Source organism: Dendrobates tinctorius, unplaced genomic scaffold (assembly GCF_039654945.1).
Source record: "Dendrobates tinctorius isolate UK_male_01 unplaced genomic scaffold, ASM3965494v1 ptg000162l, whole genome shotgun sequence".
Classification (NCBI taxonomy): domain Eukaryota; kingdom Metazoa; phylum Chordata; class Amphibia; order Anura; family Dendrobatidae; genus Dendrobates; species Dendrobates tinctorius.
In genome coordinates, this window is record NW_027361829.1 from 70,024,990 (window position 1) to 70,044,829 (window position 19,840).

At 41.5% G+C, this 19,840-nt stretch overlaps 1 protein-coding gene across 2 annotated transcripts in view; it reads right to left on the reverse strand.

Moving 5' to 3' along the window:
- Positions 1-1,345: 1,345 nt before the first annotated feature.
- ULK4 (unc-51 like kinase 4) overlaps positions 1,346-19,840 on the reverse strand; it is a 1,062,038-nt gene continuing 1,043,543 nt past the window's right edge. For both annotated transcript variants that reach the window (XM_073550092.1, XM_073550091.1), the window contains exon 37: positions 1,346-1,709. In XM_073550092.1, coding sequence (XP_073406193.1) covers positions 1,643-1,709 — 67 coding nt within the window. In that variant the 3' untranslated portion in view covers positions 1,346-1,642. The remainder of the gene's footprint in view (positions 1,710-19,840) is intronic.

A 19,840-nucleotide genomic window follows, 5' to 3' on the forward strand; every position in this document is an offset into this window, starting at 1 on the left:
GATGGAGACCTGGATGAGGAACAGTACCACAAGATGGAGACCTGGATGAGGCACATTACCACAAGATGGGGACCTGGATGAGGAACAGTACCACAAGATGGAGACCTGGATTGAGGAACAGTACCACAAGATGGAGACCTGGATTGAGGAACAGTACCACAAGATGGAGACCTGTATGAGGAACAGTAACACAAGATGGAGACCTGGATGAGGAACATTACCACAAGATGGTTACTATGATGGGGACATTACAACAAGATGGTGATCAAGATGGAGGGCATAATTATAAGATGGGGACAAGGGGAGCATTACCATAAGATGGAGAGCAGGATGAGGGACACCACAAGATGGAGACCAGGACGGAATATGTAAAAATATTTTGTCACTATAAATGATGTTATATGTACAAACAAACTTGCAGCATCCGGAACAACCCAATTTAAACACTACCCTAACACCATACAATGAACGCTATTAAATTAAAAAAAACTCCAAAAATGTTCAAAAAAAGTAAAAAAAAAAATTATCAAAATGTCATATATCAAAAAATTGTAGAATTGAAAATATCAAATGCCATACTGCAAAGAATGAAGCCCGTCAAATTCCAAATGTTTTCCTATGTGCGGCCCGTATAACCAGAGGAATTTTGGACCGTTGTATTAGAGCATGGCACATTCAAGTCCCCTAGTAAGACTTAAAAAAAAGTTCAAATATTGTCCTAAGCCAGGTCAGTGATAAAACATATAATGTGATGCTCCCTTCAAAGTCTATAGATCTGAGTGAGTTGAGCGAGTGCAGCTGTTTCTGGCAGCCCCACAGACATTGAATGGACACACATGCGGCATGCTCAATCATGCAGTACAGAGGAATGGGGGGCTTCTACGGATCAGTACAAGTGGTAAAGTCCCCAGCTATTAGACAATTAGTAGCTACCCTTTGTATAGCTGATAAATGTTAGTTATGGGAAACTCTTATTTAAAGTTTTCCCACCACAAAACTGTGAACACTGATGACATAAATAACACTTAGAGAATCTATTTTTTTTCTACTCCAATTTCATGTTTGATATGTGACAAATGTAATGCTGGATGAAATTACCATAGCTTCGTGCTCCGATCAGCTCCTTATCATTTTCTCGTCACTGAGCTGCATCTTCCCACTGGCATTTTGTCACCGAGAATGATGTGTTTATTTAGAAAATGAAGATCCTGAAAAACTAAGAGCTTCTCAACAAACAAATATGTTTCTTATGAATAAGTGTGGTATATGTAGGACTATAAGGAGCTTACCAAAGTATCTCCTATATAAAGTTTAGAAAAGTGACAACATTATGCCCACTCCCTAATAAAGTCCCATATTATGTTTATTGAAACGTATAAAAACATGAAAAAGATAATTTTTAAGAAAATAGAAAAACATGTTACAGGCAGTGTACAGGACTTTTCTGATGGTCAGAAACGCACAGTCCCTAATGAACACACAGACCCTAGAATGCATTCAATACTTCAGTAACATTAAGGCAATCGGTTTCTAATGAGAAAATAACAATGTACTCCTTTAAGACTCTGGTTGAAGTCTTTTATGCAAGATAAAGGCTCTTTTTCCAGTCCTGAGAATGTAATAACAATATTCTCACGGTGCCTTATCGATGTCCAACTGTGCTAAGGATCTCGTATGCCAGGGAAGTCACAGCAATATCCTTATTCATGCTGAAATAAAAATCACAGTGTTTTAGATGAGAATCACACCAGAAACTCGTGCAGACACATGAAAGCATTTTACCCAGCAGTGGAAGTTTTACACTGGGCCCCCATACTCTGCAGTGTGCTGAAATCAGAGGCGTACAGAGATATAAGGACCCTATGTAATGGCCTCCATACAACCTGGAGGCTATGTACACCTTTATTGTTTGTGTGAATAACCTTCTGGATGCATAAATCAACAGAAGGTGGAGCAGAGATTAATTTTGTCCAATATTTAATAGATGCTAACTTAGGCAAGACAGTCTGAAAATGCACCAAAACGTGTCACAATGGCTCATGCTGGATAATACATTTTGTCCATCTTTAAACACTTTTTTCTAAGTTTACACCTCTTGGATGTTTAGCTTGCATCCTTTTTTGGCTCCTGAAACTCATAAGTCATAACATATTGTCACATTTAATCTTCACCCACTTTAACTCGAAAGCCACACTTTTATTCTTCAATTCATGCCCCATTGTAGAATGAACTGCAAAAATAGTCCACCACACATAGTAGTCTAAGGGTGTGTGCACACGCTGCGGATTCTGCTGCGGATCCGCAGCGGATTTGGTCCTGTGGATCCGCAGCTGTACAGTACCATTATAATCAATGGAAAATTAAATCCGCAGTGCACACTGCAGAATTTTATGTTTTTAAATCTGCAGCATGTCAATTCTTTGTGTGGGTTCCGCTGCAGTTTGGCACCTGCTCCATGGCAGCTGTCAAACCACAGGGGAAACTCGCAGGTTAAACTGCAGAAAATCTGCAGATAAACTGCAGGTCTTTTGATCTGCGGATTTACATAAATCCGCGCAGAAAACTGCGCATCACAATCCGCAGCGTATGCACACACCCTAAAACTAGATGTGTCAGTTTGTGTCTAAATGTGGGTAAAGGTTCATGCACATTATTACATAATAATAATCTATCTAATTAAGATTCCTAAGAGACCCTTTAAAGAGGACTTTTTGTCAGTTTTAGCATGTTAACCTGGCCACCTCATTGTATACTGGCTGTAGAGGTGTCTCAAATGTAGTTTTTAGCTTTTAATTTCTCAGCTTTGTTGCAGAGATATTAGGTTGTAAAGTTTATATGCTAAATTTTGCTGAAACCAAGTAACTGGGAATACAAATGTGGAAGGAGCATAGAGCAGAGCTTTGTGTCATTACAAACACTTCTTAAAGCTCTCATTTCATAGCAGTCAGTGTGGGGGGGATGGTGAGTAGAGCAGAGCTGACAGCCCTGTGATAAGAGAACTGCAAGAAATGTTTATAATGACACACTGCTCCACTCTACCCCACTTGTAATCACAGCATTTGCTGTTAGTAAGATTAGTTAGGAGAGCAAAACTGTAGGTCATTCACCCAAAGAAAGCTTGGTGTGACCTTTTATAGGCAAGTGTTTTTTTTCCACACTGCACGACGCCTGCTAATGTTTAGTCAGAAGCATTCAGGAGAAAAAGTAACCGCTCCCTAGGTCTTAGGGTATGTGCACACGCTGCGGATTGGGGTGCGGATTTTGTAAAATCCGCAGGTAAATCTGCAGGTCAAAAGACCTGTGGTTTTACCTGCGGATTAGCCTGCGGTTTTGCCCTGCGTTTTTTTCATCTCCACAATGGGGATGGCAAACCGCAGCAGAATCCACAGAAAGAATTGACATGTCAATTCTTTCTGCGGTTTAGAAACCACAGCAAAACCGCACGGAAAAATCCGCACAGTCTGCACTGCGGTATTTAATATCCATAGGATATTATGGTGCTGTACACCGCAGCAAAAACTGCTGCGGATCCGCAGCGGCCAAATCCGCTGCGGAACCGCAGCATGTGCACACACCCTAAAGGCCCCGTCACACTAAGCGACTTATCAGCGATCCCGACACCGATAGCAAGGTGTCAGGATCGCTAGTAAGTCGCTATGTGATCGCTGGTGAGCTGTCACACAGACAGCTTCACCAGCGATCAGCACAGCGATGCCGAGCGCCCGGCATCGCTGGCCATCCCTGTAAAAAATAGAATCAAAATAAAAAATAAAGTTATTCTCACCTTCCGACGTCCCGTTCAGCCATCCTGCCTCTCTCCACACTCCGGTCCCAGTGATCCTTTGCGAGAATGACCGCGAGATGTCACAGTCTCGAGGGATAACAAAGTCTCGTGGTCATTGGTGCAAAGGATCACTGGGACCGGAGCATGGAGAGAGGCAGGATGGCTGAACGGGACGTCGGAAGGTGAGAATAACTATATTTTTTATTTTTTTAATTATTTTTTACACCTGATCGCTGGTCTCCCGCCTGTCTCACACAGCGATGCGTGCTGGCCAGCGGGAGACCAGCGACCAAAGAAATGTCCAGAGGTTTCTTCCAGCGATCAGCGATACCGGCAGGGGGGGGCCGCTCGCTGATCGCTGTCACACACAGCGATCTCGCTGGTACGTCACAAAAGTTGTGACTCAGCAGCGATCTCGCTACCGAGATCGCTTAGTGTGACGGGGCCTTAAGTCTACTTCGGGAACAATTTTTTTCTTAGGTGTCATCCTAGTTGCTTTCTTTTTTTCCCCATGAAGATAGTTTGTCTGCTCACAGAGTGTATTAAAAAAAATCATCCAATTTTCATCTAGAAAAATTGACTTTTTTTTAATCTGTATTGAAGTGTTTGTTATCTGTTTTTAAAAATCAACAGTCATTAAAATGTACAAAAACAAATACAAAATTGAAATATAGCCATAAACATCAAATGCTATACAGTTGATCCATATGGCATCTTATTTTTCTTTTTGTGCACCCACAGACTTGAATGGGCAAGTTTCATCCAAACTACAGAAGAAACTCTCGTGCGTGCTGCAATTTTTTACCATGCAGACATTCGATCCGTGTGAAAAAAAGTTTCAACTGAGCAACCCTTTGAATAACACTGGTTCAAGTCCAGTCGTGTTTTTTTCATGGACAGCACTCAGACCGAAAATATGGGCATGTGAACTTAGTCAAAAAACAAATAAACTAGGAGGGAATTTCAAAGTACAAATTATGTCTTGAGTGTGTCATCCAATTTACGCAAAACCTCAGACTTTAATAGCCATGTCTGATCTGCAAAACATTTGAGAACAGGACTTGCTCTGAGCATTAAGGATGAGAGACACAGATCCAGTTTTAAAACTGATGGCTCAATAAGGCCGGGATCACACTACAGCGAGATACGGCAGAGTCTCGCAGGTTAAAACCAAGCCCTGGCACCGGCACTCCAGAGTGGAGCGTGCAGCTCCATGTATTGCTGTGCGGCTGCACTCTCCGCTCCAGAGTGCCGTATCTCGCTGTGTGTGATCCCGGCCTAAAACTTTGTGGTCAGTGTACTGCCAGAGAAAAAAAAGGGCAGTATTAGGGACATGTCAAACAAATGTGTGATGTAGCCTTAAAGAAATTAGAATCTACACGCTACAAGCTAATATCTCCACAAGGAAATGAGAAATTAAAAAAAAAAAAATAAAACCTACATTTTATTCAGCTCTGCGGCCGCGATTTCATGAAATGGCCAGCGTAACATACAACCGTATATACCTGAGTATAAGCCAAGTTTTTCAGCACATTTTTATGCTGAAAAAGCCCCCTCAGCTTATACTCGAGTGATAGTCAAACAAGATGGAGGCGGAGTGGTGGAGCAGCGAGTCACGAGGAAGGAGCCGACTGCTGTGGCTAAAGCCTGTGCCCGCTGCTAAAGAGAAATGAATATTCATTGCGCTTGCAGGCAGGCACAGTAGTCGCAGCTGCCGACTTCCTGCAACTGCCAGGCGATCACGTGTGCCCACTACTTAAGAGAGATTAATATTCACTTCTCTCCACTCCCATAGGCGTGGAGGGCAGTGAATATTCATTACCTTAAGTAGCGGGAACACGTGATCACCCAGCCGCTGCAGGAAGCCAGCAGCTGCTGCTACTGTGTGCGCTACTAAATAGCAATGAATACTCACTGCTCTCCACGCACATAGTCCCGGCAAGGAGAGTAGTGATTATTCTGGCAGCTGTCCTCTGCTTGTAAGCAGCACGTCGTCACTGCCATGCGCTGCTTACAAGCGTAAATCAGCTGCTGGCATCGGAACAAGATGCTGCAAGGGAGCGCAGGGATGGTAAGTAGGTTGGTTTATTTTTTTATGCTTTTCTAATGGGGGCCATGCACACCAGAGTAAGGATGAGGGTGCCATGCACACGATAAGGATGAAGAGGTCATGTGTACCAAGATAGCGATGAGGGGACAATGCATACTAGGCTTATACTCGAGTCAATAAGTTTTCCCAGTTTTTTGTGGTAAAATTAGGTGTCTAGGCTTATATTCGGGTCAGCTTATACTCGAGTATATACGGTAATACTGATGAATGTCCTCTGTAAATCCAAGCAAACCTGAAAGTAATAAAGATGTAGCCAAGTTAAACTTAAAACAGTTTATGAAGATGCTGCATTATTTGTCAAGTTAAGCTTGGCTTCATCTATGTACTTTGTCATCTGAGGTATTGAAGGTTGGTATGACAAACACTGAGCACCATCATACAGTGTAATTGTTGCCTTCAGTGGTGTTTTAGTTTATCTTAAATGAGTTTACCACTAAGATCAGATAGTTAAAGGGGTTGTCCAGGTTTATCACGAAAGTCTGCATTCAATCTATGTAACAGCGCTCTTTGAGGATTCTCCAGTTCCGGTAGCAAGATCGAATGGTGGAAGAGCCGTATGCATAGTCCTGGCCACATACTGACTAGATGTGCACGGCATCGCTCGAGGAAAGCCACGCACATCCACCCGTAATGTGGCTGAATGTATGCATATCGCATACTTGTGGTCACATGACCGCTTAGTCTCGCTGTCGGCACCGTAGAATCCTCACAGAGCGCGCTGTGAGGGTTCACAAGTCTTCAGTTACATAGAGTAGCTACAGACTTTCGTGGAGAACCTGGACAACCCATTTAAACACCACTAGATTATGGGGATCCAATCACTGTGACTCCCACCAATCGCTTCTGTCCCCCATTTAAATGAAGCAGTAATCCAACATGCCCACTTCCACTCTCCATATTCTGTATGGGACAGCGAGAGATAACCAAGTTTAGTGCTCGTCTACATCCAGCATTCCTTTAGGAAATGAGCGGAGCAGCAGTGACCATGCTCCACCACGGCCAGTGGTCACATTACAATTTCTGGAGTGTGGCGAGACAAGATGCCGTCTGTGTTTGTCATGTGCAATTTCCTACTTCTTGCTATGTGTACAGACGGGTCTATAACTCTGATCACCTATGTGGTGATACATGTATGAGAACTGCGCGGGATGGGGCGTTATTGCTACCTTAATTTCTGACATTTATACACTGTTACGTGTCCTCATACACAAAGGATGATGAAAGGTATGAGTGTTTTGATCTGCTCACTGGTATGATGTTGGTACAGCTGTTTCATTTATTTTGAAAGAAAAAGTTAGGAAGCCGGGCGGTATGTTGGATTCCTGTGTGTAGCGAGGGTCAGGATGTGTGTTGGCATTCTGCAGCTTCCTGCCAATGTAACGGTCACACCCTGCAGCAAACTTGCAAATGTTCCCAAATGTAAGAAGCATATTATGCATAGACTATGAATGTCATAAATAATAAATCTAGGCCATAGTGAGTGGAGAGCACATAATATATGTTTTTAATATACTTTCCTTATTTTCAGAATGGCCAAAGCCTAGTATATTAAAACCCAGCGTAATAGCAATCATTTATTTATTGTTTTCATATTCTCGGCAGTGCAGCCTAGATTTCTGCTGACCGCATGGATTCCGCGACAGTAAGAGGTAGAATGTTTTTTACTGGTGTTTGGAATATTTACTGATTCCCTATTCTCACAAGTCTTCACAAATCAATACTGCTGCACAAGTCAAAGAAGATGACGCTCAGTTCTCCTACAGCCTTCTCGCCATTTGCCACTGATGCTTCCATTATGGAAATGTGCTATCTCCCCCAAATCATAGAGCAAGGTGAAGAATCAAGGCAAATTACAAGATTTAATAGGCTATGTACACATTTTAGCATGTTATCATTACATATCATCCACTTTTTGATCTTGTTCTTTTTCTTAGGTTTTTAAAGTATCACAATTCTGCAGAACTTTGAGCTGAAATGTATTCAGGCTCCAAACAGATCTTGCATAGCATACTTCATTAATGGATGATTCCAGTAAAAATGACGAAAGTTATAAACAAAAATACATTTAAATTTACAAAACCAGTGCGGGATAAAATTAAATAGCTGAAAGTGGCAACAAATCAAGTAGCAGATATCAATTTTATAGGGTCTCATATATATATATTATTATTAATACTATTACTAGAACAAATACCATTTTTTGCTAGGCTCAATCAGATGAAGGATGTGTGATGGGTATATGGGCACGGGACTTTGGGATGGAGGATATGTATGATGGGTATATGGGCACGGGACTATGGGATCGAGAATATGTATGATGGGTATATGGGCACGGGACTATGGGATCGAGAATATGTATGATGGGTATATGGGCACGGGCCTATGGGATGGAGGATGTGTGATGGGTATATAGGCACGGGCCTATGGGATGGAGGATGTGTGATGAGTATATGGGCATGGGACTTTGGGATGGAGGATATGTATGATGGGTATATGGGCACGGGACTATGGGATGGAGGATATGTATGATGGGTATATGGGCACTCGACTATGGGATCGTGGATATGTATGATGGGTATATGGGCACGGGACTATGGGATGGAGGATAACTATAATTTGCTATAACTAACCACAGTTAGTTACTATGCCCGGGCAGCGCCGAGCTCTTCAGCTAGTATGTTATATTTTTTAATCTAGCCCAAGAGATTTATTGTAAAGTATTCTGTGACTGCATATCAGTGCCTGATAAACATGATGTAATTCGATCAGGTTAAGACTTTTGTCTCCTCCATGTTATGCTTGCAGGCACTATGATGCAGAACCTTAATATATCATCTTGCAACTAGCTTTTATAAGTACTAGATTGTACTTGAAGCCGCTGTAAAATCACCTACAGTGAATATAAAATGTCTACACTCCCCTGTTAAAATGCAAGGTGATTTTCATGTAAGAAAAAAAAAATCACACCCAAAAGAATCATTACAGAACTTTTTCCACATTTAGTGTCACCTATAATATGTAAAATTCCAACTTTTTTAGGTGGAAAAATAAAAATAAAGAACTAAATTAAGGTGGTTGCATAAATATACAGATCCCTGAATTTATAAAACACCTTTTGAAGTTATGACGGCATTCAGCCTTTTTGGGTAGGAGTCTATTAACATAGCACATATAGAGTTCACACACTTTAGGCCCAGTCTTTCTTGCAGTAGCACTCTAAATCTGTCGGATTGCAAGGGCCCTCTTCAGGTCAACCCACAGATTCTCAATTGGATTCAGGTTTGGGCTATGGCTTGGCCATTCCAAAACTTTGATGTTCTTTTGGCGAAGCCATTCTTTTTGATTTGGCAGAATGCTTAGGGCAGTGGTGAGGTTCCTCTTCATCTTCTGCCTTTTAGCAAAGGCCTCACTGTGGTATGGTATTCTTTTGGTGTTTGCGCCAATCATACCTTTTAGAATTATGACCAAAAAGTTCAACCTTGGTCTCACCAGATCAGAGCACATTTTCCCATATGCTTTTTGGCAGACTTCATGTAGGTTTTGGCAAAACATAGCTTTGATGTTTTCCTTGTCGGAAATGAGTGGAACAGGCTGCCAGGAGAGGTGGTGAGTTCTCCTTCAATGGAAGTCTTCAAACAGAGGCTAGACAGGCATCTGTCTAGATGGTTTAGTGAATCGTGCACTGAGCAGGGGATTGGACATGATGACCCTTGAGGTCCATTCCAACTCTAACATTCTATGATTCTATGCTTCATTCTTGTCATCCTACCCCACAGGCCAGACATATGAAGAAAAATGGAGATTGCTGTCACATGCAGTACACAACTGTGCCATATTTAAGCCATTTCTTGATGCCTATCTTCCCAGTGTTCTATGGTATAGCTAACGTTTTGAAAATTTTTGTGCCCTTCTCCTGACTAAGGAATTCCACCATTGAAATCCCTTTGCTGTGCTGTAAGCTGTTTACAGACCATGGATTTTGCTGTAAAATGCAACTAAGAAAAAGTCAGGAAACTCTTACTAGACAAGGTAAACTTTATATGGAACTAGCTGAAGAGCCCGGCGCTGCCCGGGCATAGTAACTAACTGTGGATAGTTATAACAAATTATAATTATCCTCCATCCCATAGTCCCTTGCCCATATACCCATCATACATATCCACCATCCCATAGGCCCATGCCCATATACCCATCATACATATCCTCCATCCTATAGTCCCATGCCCATATACCCATCACACATCCTCCATCCCATAGTCCCATGCCCATATATCCATCATACTTATTCTCCATCCCATAGTCCCATGCCCATATACCCATCATACATATTCGCCATCCCATAGTCGAGTGTCCATATACCCATCACACATCCTTCATCTCATAGTCCTATGCCCATATACCCATCATACATATCCTCCATCCCATAGTTCCGTGCCCATATACCCATCATACATATTCGCCACCCCATAGTCCCATGCCCATATACCTATCATACATATCCTCCATCCCATAGTCGAGTGCCCATATACCCATCACACATCCTCCATCCCATAGTCCCATGCCCATATACCCATCACACATCCTCCATCCCATAGTCCCATGCCCATATACCCATCATACATATTCGCCATCCCATAGTCGAGTGCCCAAATACCCATCACACATCCTTCATCTCATAGTCCCATGCCCATATACCCATCATACATATCCTCCATCCCATAGTCCAGTGCCCATATACCCATCACACATCCTCTATCCCATAGTCCCGTGCCCATATACCCGTCATACATATCCACCATCCCATAGTCCAGTGCCCATATACCCATCACACATCCTTCATCCCATAGTCAACCATTATGACATCATAATGAGGGGCCGGGCTTGATACACACACACTTTTTCCCCATTATGTAGATAGGGGCAAAATTGTTTGGTGAATTGGAACGTGCGGGGTTAAAATTTCACCTCACAACATAGCCTAGGACGCTCTCGGGGTCCAGACGTGTGACTGTGCCAAATTTTGTGGCTGTAGCTGGGACGGTGCGGATGCCAATCACGGACATACATACACACACATACATACACACACTTGAGCTTTATATAATAGATTAATCAGTGTTCCTGCAAACGATGGCAGCTATGTACCAACTATTATTTAACATGAGTTTAAATGAGATTAGCTAATTCTGAACTTAAACCACATCCCCAGTTGTAAGAGGGTGTTCACACTTCTGCAACCACATTATTTTAGCTTTGTTACTTTTATTTCCCCCTTTAAAATTATTTCAGTTTGTTTCTCAATGGATCTGAACAAGTTTTGAAGTTATTCTTCTTGGTATTATTTTTTGGATAACAAAACCCGGGCATTTTAACAGGGGCATGTAGACTTTTTAAACCCCTCGCATAAAGTCCTAACGCTAAAGTGTAAACCTGCTATTTCATGGTTATATCTACTGCCCCTGCAGTGACTTGTCACAAATAGGCTTCTATGTTAAAAAAATACACACTATGTTATATTTGTTTTTATGGGATGATCCCGTGTGGAATAGCTCAGAAACGGCAATATTTCCTACAGCAGAATGAAAACACTGACGTATACCAATCCTGTGGATGCCAAAACTACTCTCCTAGCCTCTGTCGGGAGAATGGAAGGGCAATCTGAAGGAATCAGGGACAAGAAAAGCATTGGCAATGATATTTCCAACTTTCTATTTTCTTTGGGTTTATTCCCCTAATTATCGACTGTTGTATTCTGACCAAGCTAGGAAATGGCCCCCTTTTAATAGCAAGAACATATGTTTTTGGTGTGTGCTATATATTAAAGCATATCTAATGCTAACAGCCATGGATTCCTGTCTCAATGAAAGAGAAAACTGCATGAATCAGAAATGTGAAAGCTTGCAGTTTTGCTAACAGCGGGAACAATTAGCGCGTCTTCAGTTTTCTCAAAACATAATTGGAACATGCTGATTTTAGCAAACTGGAAACATGCTATTCTTCCTATTTTCACCTGCACTTCTCCTCTATTCTCCACTTTGTCTCAATCTTTTCAGCTGTTTCTATTTTAACCAGTATATATTGCCCCAAATCCGTGTCCTTCCTGTGGTTTATTTTTGTTGCAACCTATATGTTTTCTATTCAATCAGTGCCTTGCTATTTCCTCTTACTGAGTAAGCAGTTGGATTTCCCTCAGGTTTTATCTTTTTTTTGAATGTGCTCCCACAGCTCCCACCCCACTTGATCTTCAACCAATTCATGTTCTTAAAATATAAAGTTGAAAAAAAATAAAATTATGCAAAGGAGGAAGAAGTGTACTTGTCATGTGCGTTTTATGTGATAGGGTCAATAAAAAAAAAAGGAAGATCTTAGAAGTGGCCTTCTATAAATTCAGAGCTAGCCTGGGGAAGGTATTTATGCAGGGGGGCATTTATGCACATGTAATCTAAGTACATGTATCAAAGTACGCTGGCAGTTATAACATGGGAGTTAGACAGAGCAGGAGACAGGTAAGACAAATAAATAAATCTACTCCCTGTACATTTGGACAACCCCAAATATTCACCATATGCATTTGTCTAATTTATATCCTGGCCGCTGCATTTACACACATCCACCGCCCTGGTATTAACTCTCTACACTCCGTCCATATTGGCCCCTCACTCCTTTCCTCTACTATGTATAGCACTCACGCTCTTTTCACATTGCTACACAGCACAGATCCAGTCAGTCCCACCATTCAACATCAGAGACGCTCTCACAAATCACAACCATCTGCTCACTCTTTCTATCCTCCTTCTCCTAGTCGCAGGAGTCATTGCTCCCAACCCTGGTCCACCATGTTATAGAAAGTCAAACTCCCCGACTGCTACACTCAGAAACCCCTCTAATCTTATTAATATTCCCTGCATGCCATCTGTCTCTCTTAATTGTGCACTTTGGAATTCTTGCTCAGTGTGTAACAAACTCTCCTTCACTCATGACTTTTTCCTTTCTAATTCTCTTAACCTCCTGGCTCTTACTGAAACCTGGAACCAGCAGTCAGACACTACCGCTGCTGCTGCTCTTTCATACCCCAAGATTAGACGATAGAGCAGATGGAGGCGTTGGTCTGCTCCTATCATCAAAATGTACCTTTCAGGTTATCCCTCAAGTACCCTCACTTGTCTTCCCTTCTTTTGAGGTCCATGCCATCAGACTCTACACCCCCTTCTCCATGCGAGTGGCAGTGGTATATCGTCCTCCCGGCCCCTCCCATCAGTTCCTGGATCATTTTGCCACTTGGCTTCCACATTTTCTCTCCTGTGACATCCCTACCCTCATCATGGGCGATTTCAACATCCCCATTGCTCTTCCCCTCTCCCCATCTGCTACTCACCTTTTATCTCTAACCTCCTCATTTGGCCTTTTGCAGCTTACTAATTCTCCAACACATGAAGACGGAAACTCCCTCGACTTGGTCTTCTCTCGGCTTTGTGCAGTGGATGATTTTGCAAACTCCCCTCTCCCGCTCTCTGACCACAACCTTCTTTCATTCTCTATCAAGAACTGCCAGGCTACTCAGGTCACCCCCACTGTCCATATTTACAGAAACATACAGGCCATTAACACCCAGAAACTTATGAAGAACTTGCAGTCTTCATTGGCCCCTATCTCCTCCCTCTCATGTCCTGATTCTGAATTGAAGCATTACAATGAAACACTTCAAAGTGCCCTGGATGAATTTGCTCCTCCTATACATAGAACACCACAACACAGACGGCGACAACCCTGGCACACACTGCCAGCACGTTTCCTGCAGCGGTGCTCCAGGTGCGCCGAACGTCTGTGGAGAAAATCCAACCTACCCGAAGATTTCATCCATTATAAGTTTATGCTTCGAACATACAACACTGCCCTTCACCTCTCAAAACAAACCTATTTCAACACCCTCATCACTTCACTGTCCAATAACCCTAAACGTCTCTTTGACACTTTTCATTCTCTACTCAACCCAAGAGTACAGGCCCCAACCACGGAGCTTCGAGCTGACGATCTGGCCAATTACTTCAAAGAAAAAATTGACCAGATCCGACAGGAAATTATCTCCCAATCACCTCATACCATGCACTGTCCTCCCTCCCCCACTGCATCTAGCTCACTCTCTGATTTTGAACCAGTCACAGAAGAAGAAGTAAGCAGGCTCCTTGCATCTTCTCGCCCAACCACTTGCACCAGTGACCCATTTCCGTCACATCAACTCCAGCCCCTTTCCCCTGCTGTCACCCTTCACCTAACTAAAATATTTAACCTCTCTCTCTGTTCTGGTATCTTTCCCTCCTCATTTAAGCATGCCATCATACATCCTTTACTTAAAAAACCATCACTCGACCAAAACTGTGCCGCAAACTATAGACCTGTCTCTAATCTTCTCTTCATCTCTAAACTCCAGGAACGCCTGGTCCACTCCCGTCTTATTCGCTATCTCTTTGATAACGCTCTTCTCGACCCTCTCCAATCCGGTTTCTGCTCTTTACACAATACTGAAACTGCCCTCACTAAAGTCTCTAATGATCTACTAACAGCTAAATCAAATGGTCATTACTCCATGCTAATTCTATTGGATCTCTCTGCAGCATTCAACACTGTGGATCATCAGTTCCTCCTCACTATGCTCCGTTCCATTGGCCTCAAGGACACCGTTCTCTCCTGGCTCTCCTCCTATCTCTCTGACCGCTCCTTTACTGTATCTTTTGCTGGCTCCTCCTCCTCTCATCTTCCCCTTACTGTTGGGGTTCCTCAAGGATCAGTCCTAGGCCCCCTCCTCTTCTCTTTGTATACTGCCCCTATTGGTCAAACAATCAGTAGATTTGGTTTCCAGTGCCATCTCTATGCTGACAACACCCAATTATACGCTTCTTCTCCTGACATCACGCCAGCCTTTCTAGAAAACACCGGCAATTGTCTAAATGCTGTGCCTAACATCATGTCCTCACTATATCTGAAACTGAACCTGTCAAAGATTGAACTCCTTGTGCTTCCTCCCGCTGCTAATGTACCTATACCCGACATTGCCATTTCTGTGTGTGGTTCCACTATTACTCCCCAGCAACATAACCGCTGTCTTGGGGTCATACTTGACTCTGAGCTTTCCTTTGTCCCCCACATACGATCACTGGCTCGCTCTTGTTATCTGCACCTCAAAAACATTTCTAGAATTCGACCTTTTCTTACTTTTGACTCCGCAAAAACTCTGTTTCTCTTATTCATTCTCGTCTCGACTATTGTAACTCCCTTCTAATCGGTCTCCCTCTTACCAAACTCTCCCACCTCCAATCTGTCTTGAATGCTGCTGCCAGGATCATATTCCTCACCAATCGTTACATCGATTCCTCTACCTTGTGCCAGTCATTACACTGGCTACCCATCCACTCCAGAATCCAGTACAAACTTATTACCCTCACCCACAAAGCTCTTCATGGCTCAGCACCACCCTACATCTCCTCCCTTGTTTCAGTATACCATCCTACCCGCACCCTCCGTTCTGCTGATGACCTGAGGTTAGCATCCTCAATAATCAGAACCTCCCACTCCCGTCTCCAAGACTATACACGTGCTGCGCCAATTCTTTGGAATGCACTTCCCATGTCAATACGATTAGTCCCCAATCACCACAATTTTAAGTGTGCCCTGAAAACGCATTTATTCAGACTGGCCTACCGCCTCAACACATTAACCTAATCTATCCCTATGTGGCACAGCCAAAAGTTTTTACCATAACCAGGTTCCCCACATTATGTTCCCACATGCTTTATGCATCCATTAGCCCTCTGTATCTGTACTGTTACACACTTAACATTATGGCTGGTTCATACAATCAGGGCAACTGTTACCACCCACCTTTTGTGTCTCCCCTTTTTTCCCTCATAAAAGGAGAGATACAGGGCGCATCCACTGTGTGAAATCCGTATAAAACAATTAAAATTGTGGAACAGTAAGGAAGGTGCTCACCTATTGGGGTTGTGAGGAAGTCACAACACCCATGAACGCTTAAGAAGCAGCAGCAAGTCTGCACAGGGTCCTAGGACAGAATTGCAGAAATGACGTGGAAGTGCAATAAGGACTTGCTTCTTGCTTCTGGTAGAGTAAAGGGTTCTTTATTCAGCCAACGCGTTTCCTGGGCCTGCTGGCTCACTTCATCAGGGCAGATTACATTGGAAGACAGTGAAACATACTTATAGAGAAAAAGGCGCCAATACAGGGTCAAACAGAATCAGCAAAGGTAAAAAAAAAACAAAAAAAAAACAAAAAACCAAACAATGAAACTTTATTACAAGCATAAAAAACACAACAATAAGAGTATATATAGAAAAGAAAAAATAAAAATATGTAAAAGTACAAAAAATTAAAATATAAAACAGAGTGCTATGGATCACGGGGTTAAAACATGGCTATAGTTAAAAAAGGTGAGTCCTCAAGGGGTATTAGAACCTGGCTCATAAAATGCAAATGGAAGGTATTAGTCCACTAGACCATTAAGCTTGACTGTGGTGGTGTGAAGAATAAATTGAGGGGTTGTTTGTCACTTTATTTAGAAAAAAAAAAAAATATAAGCAAAGGTCAAAAATGGTAAAGAATAAAAACAATGAAATTTAATCACAAACATAGAAAACACAACAGTAAGAGTCTATATAGAAAAGAAAAAATAAAATTATGTAAAAGTACAAAAAATATGAAACAGAGTGCTAAGGATCACGAGGTTGAAACATGGCTATAGTTAAAAAAGGTGAGTCCTCAAGGGGTATTAGAACCTGGCTCATGAAGTGCAAGTGCAGACTATAAAGTGCAAATGTAAGGTATTAGTCCACTAGACCATTAAGCTTGACTGTGGTGGTGTGAAGAATAAATCTTTTCCCCTCTTCTATCAAATAAAAGCATCATTGATAATATTGAGGCCATAGGGACCAATTGTCTTTAATTTATAAATCCAATAGACCTATTTTCTATTCAGTGCTTGGGTTCTATTGGAAACGTGTTCAGGGATGTGTTCTATAGGAAAAATGATAGCTTTAGAAAAATCTCTTTGGTGAAATAAATCAAAGTGACGTGACAAACCGTGTTTTTGATACCCAGTTTTAGTGTTGTGTCTATGAGAGTTCATTCTACAGTGAAGGGGTTGTGTGGTTCTGCCAACATACAATTTAGGACAAGGACAAAGGAAGACATAGATGACAAAGGAAGACACACAGGACAGGTGGTTAGTGATGGTGAATTTTTCTGAGGTGAATGGATGTGAAAAGATGAATGTATTATGAGCAATATTACTGCATAGGCTGCACCTGGGTTTCAGGCATCTGAAAATGCCTGGTGTCAAGCCAGTGCAGTTATCAGGAGTACACTGGGTCAATCTGCTAGGGGCCAGATGGTTTTTTAGTGATCTGGCCTTCCTAAAAGTGAGAGTAGGTCTATCAGGCAGAACTTTATTGAGTATTGGATCTTTTTTGATAATACACCAGAGGTCACCTAACATATTTTTTATCTCTTTATGTTGGGAGTTATAAGTAGTGATGAAGTTGGCCTGATAGTTATCATGTGCATCCTTTTCTTTAGATCTCTCACTTAAAAGAGTTTGCTGATTAAAATTTTTAAAAACATTATTAAAAGTAGAATGAACCAATTGGGAGGGGTATTTTTGAGCAAGGAATCTTCCCTTGAGGACCTCAGCTTGATTATTAAAATCCTCGTCCTCTGTGCAATTCTTTCGGATTCTCTGAAATTGATTATGAGGGATGTTAAAAAGCCATTTAGAATAGTGGCTACTCTTAAAATGGACATAACTATTGGAGTCAACTTTCTTAAAAAAGGTTTTGGTATGAATTTTGGAATTTTTTATAAAAAAAGTGATATCAAGAAAGTCCATCTGGGTATTACTAATGTGGGGGGTAAATTCCAAACCCCATGTGTTATTTTGTATAGAAGAAATAAAAGCATCAACTGAAACGTGACTGGTGTCCAGGATTAAGAATAAATCATCAATGTATCTTCTATATAAAACAATACCCTCTAAAAATGAATCAATAGTAATAAAAGCATTCTCAAAGACCCGCATAAAAAGATTAGCATAAGTTGGCGCGACCCGTGATCCCATAGCGGTGCCTCTGATCTGATGATAAAAATCCCCCAAGAAAGTAAAAAAATTATTATGTAAAATAAAATCCATCCCATTAAAAATAAATTCCTTTTGAGGGTCAGACAGTCGACTGTCAGTTAAAAGAAATTTTTTAAAACAGCTCAAACCCAGTTGGTGATCAATGTTGGAATACAAAGCAGATACGTCAAAAGAAATAAAAACATAAGAATCTTTCCAAGGTGTGTTATTAGTTAAATTGATCAGTTGTGTAGAATCCTTTAAAAAACTAGGGAGCTGTGAGACATGAGGCTGCATGATTCTATCTATGTAAAATGATAGATTACTGGTGAGGGAGTCAATACCCGAAATAATGGGTCTTCCTGGTGGATTAATAGTATTCTTGTGTATTTTGGGTAAATGGTACAGGAAGGGAGTGGAGGGGTTCTTGACTGTTAAAAACTTTTTTTCATGGTCATTAAGAACCCCAGAATCATGCGCCTTTTTAATAAAATCATTGTAAAAAACAGTGGCTTGGGGGATGGGGTCCTGGGGGATGGGTGAATAAAAATTTTTGTCAGATAAAATTCTAAAAGCCTCGTTCACATAGTCAGTTTTATCTTGAATCACTATCCCTCCACCTTTGTCTGCAGATTTGATCACGATATTAGTGTTTTTCTCTAATTTTTCCAGTGCCACACGTTCTTTTGAGGACAAACTCATGCCAATAAAATCGAATGTTTTTAATTTATCTTCTCACCCCCTGTCCCCAGAGGAGGAAGGGTTGCTAAGCAAGGGACTTTCTTTTTTCCTGACAAATAAAAGCAGTGGTTTTGAATTATTTCTTGATGCCCAGAAATACATTAGGAAACTTACCCTACTGAGACATTTTGAACTCAAAAAAGTTCACTCTAACCCTGACACTTCAAACACTACAGTTGTCTCTTCCTTCCACCTTGATGTCAGAGGGAAATCCTCATTCTACCCACTAGAAAGCAGAGGACATCATATAGAAACATTCTCTGACCTCCTATTGGATCGTCTAAATGCACTACCCACCCAAAATATACCAGTAAAACAAAATTTGTCCTCAAAAGAACGTGTGGCACTGGAAAAATTAGAGAAAAACACTAATATTGTGATCAAATCTGCAGACAAAGGTGGAGGGATAGTGATTCAAGATAAAGCTGACTATGTGAACGAGGCTTTTAGAATTTTATCTGACAAAAAATTTTATTCACCCATCCCCCAGGACCCCATCCCCCAAGCCACTGTTTTTTACAATGATTTTATTAAAAAGGCGCATGATTCTGGGGTTCTTATGACCATGAAAAAAAGTTTTTAACAGTCAAGAACCCCTCCACTCCCTTCCTGTACCATTTACCCAAAATACCCAAGAATACTATTAATCCACCAGGAAGACCCATTATTTCGGGTATTGACTCCCTCACCAGTAATCTATCATTTTACATAGATAGAATCATGCAGCCTCATGTCTCACAGCTCCCTAGTTTTTTAAAGGATTCTACACAACTGATCAATTTAACTAATAACACACCTTGGAAAGATTCTTATGTTTTTATTTCTTTTGACGTATCTGCTTTGTATTCCAACATTGATCACCAACTGGGTTTGAGCTGTTTTAAAAAATTTCTTTTAACTGACAGTCGACTGTCTGACCCTCAAAAGGAATTTATTTTTAATGGGATGGATTTTATTTTACATAATAATTTTTTTACTTTCTTGGGGGATTTTTATCATCAGATAAGAGGCACCGCTATGGGATCACGGGTTGCGCCAACTTATGCTAATCTTTTTATGGGGGTCTTTGAGAATGCTTTTA